Below are 13,282 nucleotides of genomic sequence, written 5' to 3' on the forward strand. Positions count from 1 at the left end.
AACAATCTAATGTTTCACCTTAAGCTTCTAGAAAAAGAAGAGCAAGACAAACCCAAAGCCCATAAAAGGGATGAAACTATAAAGTTCAGAGCAGAAATTAACACAGAGGAAACCAAGAAAACAATACAAAGTGAATCAAAGAGTTGGTTCTTTGAAAAAATAAATAAAAGTGATAAACACTTAGCCAACCTTATCAAAAAAGGAAAGAAAAGACACAAATTCATGCATTGAGGAATGATAAGAGGGAAGTCACTACAGATCCTGTGGAAATTCAGAAGATCATCAATAAGAACTTTGAAAATCTTTACTCTCATAGGACAGACAGAAAACACAGAAGGTGTGACAGATTCCTAGATACATATGAGTTATCAAAGCTGAATCAGGAAGCTATAAAAATTCTCAATAATCCAATATCAGTTAATGACATTGAAAATGTAATTAAAAACTTACCAACAAAGAAAAGCCCAGGTCCTGATGGATTCACACATTTGCTGAATTCTACAAGAAATTTTGAGAGGATCTAACGCCAATACTCTTCAAACAGTTTAATGAAATTGAAAGGGAAGCAATATTCCCTCACACTTTCTTGGAGGCAAGTATTATCCTGATACCAAAACCATAGCAAAATACAACCAAAAAAGAAAACTACAGGCCAATCTCCCTAATGAACAAAAAAAGGTTCAAAAATCATCAGTAAGGTATTAGCAAACAGAATTCAACAAATCATCAAGATTATACACCATGGCCATGTGGGATTTAGCCCAGTAACGCGGGGATAGTTCAACAAACACAAATCAACAAATGTAATATACATTATCAACAGAGCCAGAGACAATAATCACATGATCACCTCAATAGATGCAGAAAAGGCTTTTGATAGAGTCCAGCACTTGTTTGTGATAAAAACTCTACCAAAAATTGGAATAGATGAACTTTACCTCAATCTGATCAAAGCCATCTATGACAAACCAACAGCCAACACCATGCTAAATGGATAAAAACTTAAAGCTTTCACTTTAAAATCAGAAACAAGACAATGATGTCCACTATCACCAATCCTGTCCAACATAGTTCTGGAAACATTATCCAGAGCAATTAGACAAGAGAGGGAAATAAAATAAATAATGACAGGAAAGAAAGAAGTTAAATTAGCACTATTTGCAGTGAACATGATACTGTACACAAAAGACCCCAAAAACTACCCCAAAAGACTCACAGAGTTAATAACCAAATTCAGTTGTCAGACTGGATACAAAGTCAATACTCAAAAGCAAAATCATTCTTGTACACAAACAGCAAACTTACTAAGAGAAAAATTAGGGAAACCACACCCTTCACCATAGCATCCAAAATAATGAAATACTTAGGAATCAAGCTAAGAAAGGAAGTAAAAGATTTATATATTGAAAATTACAGTACTCTAAAAAAGGAGATTGAAGAGGATATCAGAAAGTAGAAAGATATTCCTTGCTCATGGATAGGAAGAACCAACATTGTGAAAATGGACACACTTCCAAAATTGTTATACAGATTTAATGCAATCCCAATCAAAATACCATTAGCATATCTCATAGAACTAGAGAAAGCACTCCTATAATTCATCTGGAACCAGAAGAGACCTAGAATAGCAAAGGCAAACCTGGGCAACAAAGACAAGTCAAAAGGCATCAAAATCCCTACCTTGAAATTATACTACAAAGCTACTGTGATAAAAATCAGCACGGTACTAACAAAAAAATCGCCATGAGGATCAGTGGCACATATTAGAAGATGTGGACACAACTACAAAATACTCAGCTACCTTATTTTTGACAAAGGGGCCAAATATGTTCACTAGAAGAAAGATAGCCTGTTTAAAAAATGGTGCTAGAAAAACTGGCTTTTTATATGCTGAGGACTAAAACTAGAACCATGTCTATCACAGTGCACTAAACTAAAGTCAAAACGGATCAAAGATCTAAATATTAAAGCAGACACACTAAATCTACTGAAAGGGAATGTAAGTAGAAATCTTGAAGATATAGGGGTAGCACAGTCTTCATAAACAAAACCCAAACTGCATGGAAAACACTTCAAAGGATCAGCAACTGGGATCTCATCCTATTAAAAAGCTTTTGTACTTCAAAAGAAATCACCAAAGAGTGAAAAGTCAACCAAAGAGTGGAAAAACATTTTAGCTAACTGTCCCTTAGACAATGAACTTATATCTAGAATACATAGAGAACTGAAAAATCTCAGACTCCCCCAAATTCAAAGATCCAATCCAAAAATGGGCATCTGAGATGAATATGCACTTCTTATATGAAGAAATACAAATGGCAAATAAATGCATGGAAAAAATGTTCAACATCACTGGTCATTCAAGTGATGCAAATTAAAATAACACTGAGATCCCATCCCACCCCTATAAGAACAGCTACCATCAAGAAGTCAATGAACAATAAATACTGGAATGAGTGTGGGGAAAAAGGAAACCTTCTTCACTATTGGTGACAATGTGGACTGACACAACCACTTTGGAAATCAATGTGAAGATTCCTCAAAAAATTAGGATTAGAGGTCCCATTTAACCCAGCTATTCCCTTTCTGGGTATCTCGGACACAGCATCTCTCTACAAAGTGTCTCTGTATGGTTGGTGCATACTTCCTTACAGAAGAACTGTCTCTGGGTGGTTAAACACACCCCTGAATAGCTTATCTAGGAGGCACAGGTAGAATCTATGAGATTGCCTCAGAATTCAAGCAATGTTATTTCCAATTTATCTTTTGATCAAAAATGAATCCAGGAATCATTCTAGATCCAAGATGGGTTTACACATGATATTGAATCCTGACTGGAATGCCACACTGGGGATCTTGTAGAAGATAGGAAAAAAGCTGATGAGAGATGAAGTTAAAGTTGAAAATATCCCATAGATTTTAGTTTCCAGCCAAGACAGAGTGAACGGAACTGAATTCATCATCTTAATTAAACCAAATAAAACAATCAAATGTGAGCAAAATATATGAAGTAGTGGGCTTTAAGACATCAAACATCAGGCAGGGCCCAGGATACAGCTTAGCGGGACAGTGCCAGTCTGGCAAGAGCCAGGTCCTGAGTTTGATGCCAAGTACCAAAAAAAAAAAAAAAAAAAAAAAAGCTATAAAGTGAGTTAGGACAGGACTCCTTAAAAATGGGGAAGAATTGAGCTAAGAACTACAATTAGTAAACCCAGTTTGCTTCCTTGAAAGAGTTCCCAGGCTGCAGTGTCAGGATAAGGAATCAACCCCAGGTGGAGATTGGTGGAGTGTCTGAATTGAGGACCTGTACTTGGAAGGACAGAAAGACTAAAGCTGCTACACCTGGAAGGACAGAGATCTGGAAGGGAAAAAAGCTGCACACTGAGTCTTAAAGCCTAAAGAGGCCCTTCCTCAAGTGATGAGTGTGTGCATGTGAAGAAAATATTTGAGGTAGATGGTGGTAAGAAGGCCTCTGAATGATTAAAAAAAATAGTACCCAAATTTCACATAGGGACTGAGAATATAGTTTTTCCTACTTCCAGAAAGGAAAGCAAAATAATTCAAACAGAATTTAGTAGACTACTCAAAAATTCTTTCCTCAGAAGTGTATCAAAATTAGTCAGAGACTAAAAGTTGTTCCGGTTCTGCCTAATAAATATTAAAAACAAACTCCCAAAGGGTCAAATTGTTTCCAAATAATTTAATTGCATTCTAGAGCACAGTTTTGAAAAATTTATAAAAATGAAAAGACATAGTGTGTAGCGCACAGTAAAACTAAATTCAAAATAATATCCAATAAAAAACACTAGCTATGGAAATAAGTGGATAAATTCAATCCAAAATAGCAAAGAATGGAATGAATCAACTGAAATGATCCAATATGTTACAAACAGCAGACAAGGAAGTTAAAAAATACCTGTACCTTTATTCTATATTCAAAGGAGTTAAGTGGGAACATGAAAGACATTTTGGAAGAACCAAGTTAAACTTTCTGAGATGAAAATTGTGCTGTGTGAGGGGAAAACATAAACAGATAAAATTAAAGGAACATTAGGTCTCACATAAAGACAAAAAGGGGATTTAAGCTCATTAAATTCAAATATTTTCACTGAATAATAAATAGCTGTTATGATTTGGATCGCAAACATCCCCCGAAGGCTCACGGGTTTAGAGAGGAGGCTTTGGAATGTGATTTCATCATGGGGTTCTGACCTCATCGATGGATTAATCTGTTGCTGCACAGCCAAATGTGCTGCAGGGAAGTGGGGTCTGTTTGGAGCAAGTCAGTCACTGGGGAGAAGGGGCAGAGAATCTTCTTATCCTTGCCCCTTCTGCTTTCTATGGCTCTTTCAAACTCCGTCTGCTTCCAGGTTACCATTAGATGGGCAGTCTTCTTCTGCAGTGCCCTTCCACCACAATGTTTCTGCCTTGGAGTCAATCAACAAGGGATAAAAGCTCTGAAACTGTGAGCCAAAACAGTGTTTTCCTTTCTTAGAATACTCATGTCAGGTATTTTGTCCCAGCAACGGAAAGCTGACCAATGCATCAGCATATATTAACATTCTCTGTCAGATTTTGTCCAGTTTTCTCTGCCATTTTAATCATTATAATCTCATGCTAAAAGTCATGTTTATTAACAGTGATCCACGTAATTACATGAACTGCACCTATCTGATGAGCAAGTGTGAGAAATCCCCAAGAATGTGGAGTGTGCTTATGGAATCTGTGGCAGGTACGAAGCGTGCACACGGAAATGAGCATGTACATACGTAGATGAGCACATAAGATCTCTGTACCCTGGAGACTGGCTTCCTACCTAAAGGACACAAAGAGCCAAAACAGCTCTGGGTTACCACAGGAGTTCCTTTCAGAAAGAAAGAAAATATTTTTTCTTCCATCTGCCTGGCCAACAGTCCCAGCAGGGCCTTTTGTACCCAGAAGAGTAGCAATTGAGAGGTTCTCAGAGGGCGGGGTCCCTGAAGCTTTAGAGTTAAAACTGCCACAGATACTTCTGGAACTAACCAGAGATCCTGTGCCCACGGACCCAGGCCCATGCATCATCTGCTCAGTAAGTGAGTCTGGGAAGAGGGTGCGGAGGGTCGCTGTACCAAGATTAGTGAGAAGACAAGAGATCTGCCTCTCAGCTCTGGACCTGTGTTTCCCTTTCCTCAGTCTGTACAGCCGGACAGTGTGCAAAGGCAGAAGTGGAGATCACAGCCATCCCAGGTTAGGGTGCGTGTGTGAGAGCCTGTACTCTGAGTCCTTGTCTCTGGTGTTCTTCCCTGGGCACCTGGTGGCACCAGATATGCAGGGAGGCTGGACTTCGGAGGAGATTACCATGCAGCGAGAGAGCTAAAAAATGCGTCATCTGGAGCCCAGCTGTGAAAGGTGGGATTTTTCAGCTGTTAATACAGAAAATTAGGGCTGTCGTCCAAAAAACCTGCCTTGAAATGTTTGGATCGTGAGGTAACAGTTAAATGTAACGTGTATAACTTCAGAAACTAGACGCCAGACTACAGTTGGGGGTCACTGAGTGAAAACAAAAATAGTAGTTCAGCAGATGTTGGTGCAGTCTAAAAAATTATTGAAAGCTACTCTGACCAAACCAGAACATCATGCCCAGAGGGGCACCAAGCTACCTCCTTCTGGGTAGAATCAGTAATGTTTGAAATTTCACTAAGAGGTAGAAGTCTTACCTAACTCTGTGAATCTTATAAGCCTAAGTGATCCCAACAACCCTTCCACTTTCTAAAAAAGAGGCTTCTCGGGTGCTGTGTTGTGAGCCACCATGAAGCCTAGGGCAAGGACTGAGCTGCAGGTGTCTTTGCTTTGAGTTTTGACCTTCACTTTCCTCATTCTGCACCTAGTTAGAACCAGAAAGCATGAACTCTGGGTCCTCAGCCCTAGTGCTGCTGCTGTCACGCTGGGAATGCAAATGCAGAAAACTAGTACAGGAGAGGAGACAAAGCACAAATCTGTTCTCAGACACTTGGTTCTTGGACTCCACAGGTTATTCAGTGCTTGTTGAACATATTATAACTGAAAGACTTCCAACAACATTCCCAGAGGAATAAGAAGGGAAAAGGGAGATCAAATGAGAAGGGGAAAAGCTAAAATAATCTTCTATCATCCTCAGAAATTTCAACTCAGGGTTGGTAATGGGGGTGAGAATAGGGCAGAGGTGAGCAAATCGGGGGTGAGGACGGGCAGTGTGATAGCAGAATTACGGAGCACCATTAAGGACAATGTTGATCACGTAATTCTCATAGGTGTTTCCTGATTTGAACCATAAGGAAAAGATCCTTTTAAAAGGGAAAGTTTGGACTAATTCGAGGAAGCGTTGGAGATCTTGGAGGCTGGAGAAGCTAAAGTGTATAGCTGGTGAGGAAGTGGAATTGGTTAGTCCAGAGGCTAGAAAACATTCTTAGTTCTCAGGAAGGGTGAGCATGCAAACCCTAAAAACATTTCTTTAAATCAAACAATAGTGTATTGATGCATCCTTGTAGTGACATATGGAGCAGGAGTACTGTATTCATATTTTCACTGGTCTTGGATCTGAGGAAATTATTTAGAACTTCATTTCTTCCACATTTGAGTCCTAACAGTTAAACTTTCCCAGATTAATAATAAGCTGTTAAATGGTCAACTTACTTCATTTACTTCAGAGTATTGCAAGTCTCCAATAAAAAGAGAGGTATAAAATTCATTCTGAGTTTGCCGTGGTCATCACTAGTCTATTCTATTATCAGCAAGAGAAGAGAGAGAGCCTTGAGGTGTTTTCCCAAACTCTAGTACGTAACAGGTGGGCGAGGCCTGGCTGGCAGACTTGCTTGCAGAAGCAGAGGACAGGAGGAATAAACAGAGGAGCCTAGGCAGCAGTGTGGGACCTCCCTACACCTATAGCAGCCCAGGCTGCTAAGAGGGCCTTCTCAATAAGGAGAGCATGAGAGAAACCAGCTGACGGAATGACACTGCTCTTGGCCCCCAAGAAAGCCATCGCCGGACCCAAAGCACTATTAGAACCTCTCAAAAAAAAAGTTCATTTGTACAAATGTGAAAATATCAAACAGTTCTGCATTCACAGTTTTATTTCCGCTTCCTTCCTTGATACCCTGTCTGCATCCCAAAACTATGTCTCCAGGGCTGGGGATTTAGCTCAGTGGCACAGCACCTGCCTGGCAAGCACAAGGTCCTGAGTTCAATTCCCAGTACCGGAAAAACAAACAAACAAACCAAAACTATGTCTCCTCTCATAGATTTCATTCTTTAAACTACTAATTACTTCACAGATGAAGCCTGTTCTATCTTGTATTAGGTTGATGGAACAAGCAATTTTCATGGAACCATTTGTGAGGTCTGGAAGAGCCCCGGATGTTAATCCTATCCAGCCCTCTGTGTAAACTGTGAATGAAATTAAAACAGAATAGAATGGGTGCTAAAGAAATAAGATCCCACGATGTCAGTTCCGTAGTTTGTAAAGTGATAAAAAACATATCCACCAGGATGCAGGGTGATTAGATGGAACAAAGCTCTGATTCTTTTGAGCACAGTTTCCAGCAAATGCTAAGGGTTCCAAAATAACTACATAGATTAATGTTATACTGGTGACTCTGATGAAGAAGAAATAGGACAGTTTTAAACACTTGATGGAACATGGTTTCTATTTGGAAAATAATACCTTAAGAGATAATTCTGTCCTGATTGACAGATTTAATTGTGATGAATTCTATGATTTGAGCGAATCCAGAAATACTTGACTTCCACCTGGCTTTGTCAAGCTGCATTGGGCTATAGTCTCCCGCCCCTCCCCATCCCACCCCGCCCCCAAGGAGAGGGAAACATGAGAAACTTGACCTTTAATGGATGTCAGGATGCCACTTCATTCATTCACAGTTCCCTCCTCTGCACTATCCTTCAGGCTTGCTCAGCCCTCACCTAATTTTTTATAATAATTTGTGCATAGCACTGTCGTTGCTCATACCATTTATTTTTATTCTAATTCATCATCCTCCAGGGTGCTCATAGTTTACATCCTTGAGAGTAAGGATAGCTTCTGATTGAAGTTTAGGACCCTGGTACCTACTAGAAATACAGAGGAAGCTAAATGAGAAAAAGCATAATAGTAACATTGAAGTAGCCTCTGGAAGGTAGCAAATTTGAATCTTTGTGCAAGATGGAAAACAAAAATGGAAAAAGGATTGGTAGGACCAGAGAAGGGGGTTCCATCACCCACACACTAGTGCAAGCAAGACATGGGACTTCTCACCTTGTATAATGATGTTTACTGTGCCCTAGAAGCTATGTGGAATTTCTCATTCTCCTTTTAGGCTTGTCAATTCCAGAAGTTAGGAATACAACAAATACAAAGGTCTGTCAAACAAAAATCAAGGTTTGCTATATCTGTGGTGTACAATAAGATACCTAAAGTGAAGTATATACAACTGAAAGGTTACTATAAAGGTGGCATGGGAGCCGGGGACATTTATCGAAGCCTCTTCTTTGTGCCACACTCTCCTAGTTGAGTCGTGTTCTAATAACTACATTGCAGATATATAGTTGCAGATATGTACTATCATTGCTCCGGGTAGCCTTTGTAGTCATTAACATAACAAGGGAGAAATGTACAGGTACAGGTACGGATTCAGAGTCTCATCTGTAACACAGAAGTAGTCTAAGTGCTTTTCCCCTTTTTAGTTACTGTAAAGACAGAACAATTTTATTGAAACCAGCCTTAAATAAATCGAAGGTATATGTAAATCATCTTAGTATTCTACAATGTTTACAGTGATGGAAATATTGCAGCAATGCAACACCCCAAACAGGTAAGCTCACTTGGCCTAGATGACCCGTCACAGTTTACGCAATGAAAAAGCAAGTTATTCTAGCATCATGTATTTAGAGGCAGTAGCTAACATTTTAATCCTAATTTTCCAGGTCATAAAAAGAAAGTTGAAAAGATAGATGGCAAAATATGACAGCATATCAGAATGACACCAGCTCCCCTGCGGCGTCAGACTTCCTCCTGAGCTGTTTTGTCAGGTCCCCAAACTGGAGACTCTGGCTGTCCCTGCCCCTCAGCCTCCTCTTTCTCCTGGCCATGGGGGCCAATGTCACCCTCCTGATCACCATCCGGACGGAGGCCTCCCTGCACCAGCCCATGTACTACCTGCTCAGCCTCCTCTCCCTCCTGGACATCGTGCTGTGCCTCACTGTCATCCCCAAGGTCCTGGCCATCTTCTGGTTCAACAGCAAATCCATCAGCTTCTCTGCCTGCTTCCTTCAGATGTTCATCATGAATAGCTTCCTAGCCATGGAGTCCTGCACCTTCATGGTCATGGCCTATGATCGGTATGTGGCCATCTGTCACCCTCTGAGGTACCCTTCCATCATCAATGAACAATTTGTCATCAGGGCTGCCGTCTTTATTTTGGTCAGGAATATCCTTTTTCCTGTGCCTATCCCCATTCTTTCAGCACGACTCCATTACTGCGGGAAAAATGTCATCGAGAACTGCATCTGCGCCAATATGTCTGTCTCCAGGCTCTCTTGTGATGACGTCACTGTCAATCGTCTTTACCAGTTTGCTGGAGGCTGGACTTTGCTAGGCTCTGACCTCATCCTCATCTTCCTCTCGTACTCCCTCATACTGAGAGCTGTGCTGAGACTCAAGGCAGAGGGTGCTGTGGCCAAATCCCTAAGTACATGTGGCTCCCACTTCATCCTTATTCTCTTCTTTAGCACCATCCTTCTGGTCTTTGTCCTCACTCATGTGGCTAAGAAGAAAGTCTCTCCTGATGTGCCAGTCCTGCTCAATGTCCTCCACCATGTCATCCCTGCGGCCCTTAACCCCATTGTCTATGGAGTGAGAACCCAGGAGATCAAGCAAGGAATCCAGAGATTACTGAAGAAAGCATGGTCTTAAGGGCAATGGCATCCACACAGCCCTAATGCAGATCATTTATTCTTTGGGTATGGGAAGTGGGCTGAAACTCGTAACTGAGAGATAAAATTTCAAGGAGAAAGTAAATATTCATGCTGAAATAAGTTCCAGACTCTAGTCTTCAAACTTCAGCATACTCAAAAAACCACTCAGATCTCTGTGCCACTTTTCCAAGGTGTAGTATTCTGATTTTCTCTACAATATAAGAACTGGAACATGAAGATATCTAGATGGTGTGGGTGAATTCTATAGTGAAACAGTAATTCCCAGCTAATATAGAGTATGCTTTCTCTATATATTTAATTTTTTAATAATATAATTTCTGAAATGAGTGGCCTTAGTATTTTTTTTCACATATCATTTTTATTTCTAAACTGAATATGTAGTATAGTTATGAAAAGACCACAGCAGCTTAAATGTCAGCCTTCAGTGATAGAAAGTGGCTAGAATCGTACATTTCCTTTGCTTGCCAACAATTATACCAACCCCATTCTTTGCCTCTACTTTTTCAAGCAAGCTTCTTTCTTTGTTTGTGGCATCCGGACTCACGACAGCATGGAGGTATTGTGAGAATTACTGAAATGTGGAGCAATATTTACTGGGTTTAAAAGAAAGAATTAACACACAAAGGCTCTTCCTAATATGCTGGTTTGCAATTTTTTTAATTTTTGCATGAAATTCATGCACATTACCTGGTAAAATACAAGAAACAAGAAATCCAGTTCTATCATGTTCCATTGTTAGTGGCACTCCAAAAGCAGAACACCACCCATAAAATTCTTTACATCACTACACTTGAAGCTTCACCTGTGGGTTCACAATGACTCAGTTTGTGATCTGTGTACTGGGCTCTGCTCAGTGTATTAATATGGCACAGCATGAGAACATACCCTAGTAATTACATCTGAAAATACTGGGGCCCCTTGTAAAGTGGGCCCAGGTTTTCTAAGCATCATCTTTGCTTCAACAACTCAGTGAGAGCTTGAAATTATGAAGATACAGAGAAGTTTGCAGTAATTGAGAAAGTCACAGGGTATTCAGGGAAAATATAAACCAACGTGGTCCCAGAAATGTTGGAGGAGCTTTTCCCTCTACAGAAAAAGAATTAGAAAGAAATAAGTTACACATATGTGCAGCGACTTGAGAAAGAGAGACAGCCTGAGAGGGTGAGAAGTTCTTCTTCAATGCCTTCATCAATATTTGTGTCTGGCTGGGAGCAAGCGAAGAGTCTTTCTCAGTTTTAGGGTCCTCATCAGTTTTATGAAAATAAGCAAATTGTTTTTAAATACATTTCTAGTTCTAACAGCCTATGAACTATCTAAGGCAGGCATCACTCACACTGTTGAGACTCCTCCATGCATCACCTTTAAACATGGCTATAGAATCATCCACATTCTCTCAATGAAAATGAACAGATAGGAAAGATGAACAAATGTACATTTCCTTACATCAAATACAATTGATGGTTTTGTTCACAAAGCAAATCCAAGACCGTCTGTCTGAGAGACCACTTAGGTATCTCCATCATCTTTTACTGGTCGGTTTGCATCCAACAATAAAAGCAGGTTTATGGTGTTTCTTGATGTTAAGACTTCATTGATATTTACTTCTTGGCCTTGGCTATAAGCCTTCAATAGATGAAGTGTGATCTAATTCTTCATCTTGTCTTTAGTATTAATACGTAACCAAGATTTCTGATATGGGAGCAACATGAATTCCATTCACAGAAATTTCCTTTAAATTTAACATGCATTCCTGCCCTCTGACCTCCCAGAAGAGAAATGCCCCCAGTCCCATAATCAGAACAGTTCCTAAAGCCTATGTCATTTAGTCTGAGATAAAAATTCCATCAGTTGCTAATCTGTTCAAGATATGGTCATCCATATTTTGTCAATTTCTTTAATTTTCCATGTAATAATGAAAAGAAATAATCTTCAGTTTTTCCCACATTGACAGTGCTGACAGTAACATTTAAATCCAGAAAATGTGATTTAAAATTACTTTGATTCATGAATAATAAAAAATATTAGCACTAAGGTAAGCAAACATAGTCTACATACTCAACGAGCTCACAATGTGCTGGTGGTAGCAAACAGTTATGGATTCAGAATATCCAACATTTGAAAAACTTTCCTTAAGAATGGGAGGGGAACTAGTTATTAATTAGTGATCCCCAGATCAAAATCTAAACAGTTTTTAAGTACCACTTATACCCTGAACACTCACTCTTGTATATTGAGCTTGCTTTTGACACCTGACAAGTGCCATATGTCCAGTTGTTTACTTTTACTTATTTTTTTTGAATATTTACCCGTCATTTGAAACACAGTCATGGGGAGCAGTTTGGTATGGAGATGCAATTCAGCCACTAAGGCTGACCTTCTGATATTCCATTCCAAGCTTGGTTAATGGCAATTTCATTACTCCAATTTTTCTTGCTAAAATTCTTGTTAAACATTAACCTTTTCTACCCTTTTTAACTTATAAATGGACTTTCCTCAAATAGTGCGCTTCAGAACCTCAATTTTCACTCATCAGTTTAGTCTAAGCCAATATCACTTTTAACCTAGATTAAGGAAACAAAGCAATGATGATCTGGATTGTCAACTTGATTAGCTTACAAGGTGCTCAGGGGGGTAGCAAAGCACCCTCTTCAGCCTGCATGCTTTCACTCAGGCAGGACCTGTGGGCTGTTCCTCTTCCTCTCTGGCACTCTTCCTCTGTGCTCTGCTTTCCGGCAACCAGGAACTGAGGAATTTTGCTCCACCACACAATTCTGCCATTTTGTTTCTGCCTGCAAACCATCTGATCATGAAATAAAACCTCAGAAACTATCAGCCAAAATAGCCCTATCGTCTTTTAAGTTGTGAGTGCCAGATATATTGTCCCAACAACAGAAAAGCAGACTGGTACAAACATCCTCATTGTTTGCTCTAATCTTATTGTTTCCTCATAAACTGATGGGCTTCATACTAAGCCAAAGGATGAGCAGGACCTGCCAGAATCGTTTTTCTCAAGAGCCTTATACATGAATTACTATCCTAAAGGACCTAACCCTTACAGGAAGCTTCACACAGATGGTTAAAACCATCCTCAGCCCCAAACCAGAGTCCCATAATCCAACTGGGATAATCACACCCCTCACGTTCTATTGAAAGGGTTTCTCCACACCTGTCCTGTAAATTCAATAGGAAACTTACTCAGAATGTAATGACTAGGAAGTACATTTACGATGTAAAATACTTATTTAGTGACAAAGTAATTGAGAAATCATAGTGGGATAGTCAGAATGAAGAACTTGGATATTCAAAAGTGGGTTTAGTACATATATGTAGAGGGGAA

At 39.7% G+C, this 13,282-nt stretch overlaps 2 protein-coding genes across 6 annotated transcripts in view; one reads left to right on the forward strand and one right to left on the reverse strand.

The window, feature by feature from the left end:
• LOC102012951 (olfactory receptor 52N2) overlaps positions 1-13,282 on the reverse strand; it is a 163,249-nt gene that overhangs the window by 32,657 nt on the left and 117,310 nt on the right. The window lies entirely within an intron of this gene.
• On the forward strand, positions 8,972-9,922 carry LOC102014885 (olfactory receptor 56A3). The gene has a single exon (XM_005380115.1). The coding sequence runs from the start codon at positions 8,972-8,974 to the stop codon at positions 9,920-9,922; it is 951 nt and encodes a 316-aa protein (XP_005380172.1).

Source organism: Chinchilla lanigera, unplaced genomic scaffold (genome assembly GCF_000276665.1).
Source record: "Chinchilla lanigera isolate Chin_1 unplaced genomic scaffold, ChiLan1.0 scaffold00013, whole genome shotgun sequence".
NCBI lineage: Eukaryota > Metazoa > Chordata > Mammalia > Rodentia > Chinchillidae > Chinchilla > Chinchilla lanigera.

Excerpts from the sequence above, each read along its gene's own strand:
- LOC102014885 (XM_005380115.1), top strand. The coding sequence starts at position 8,972 with ATGACAGCATATCAGAATGACACCAGCTCCCCTGCGGCGTCAGACTTC.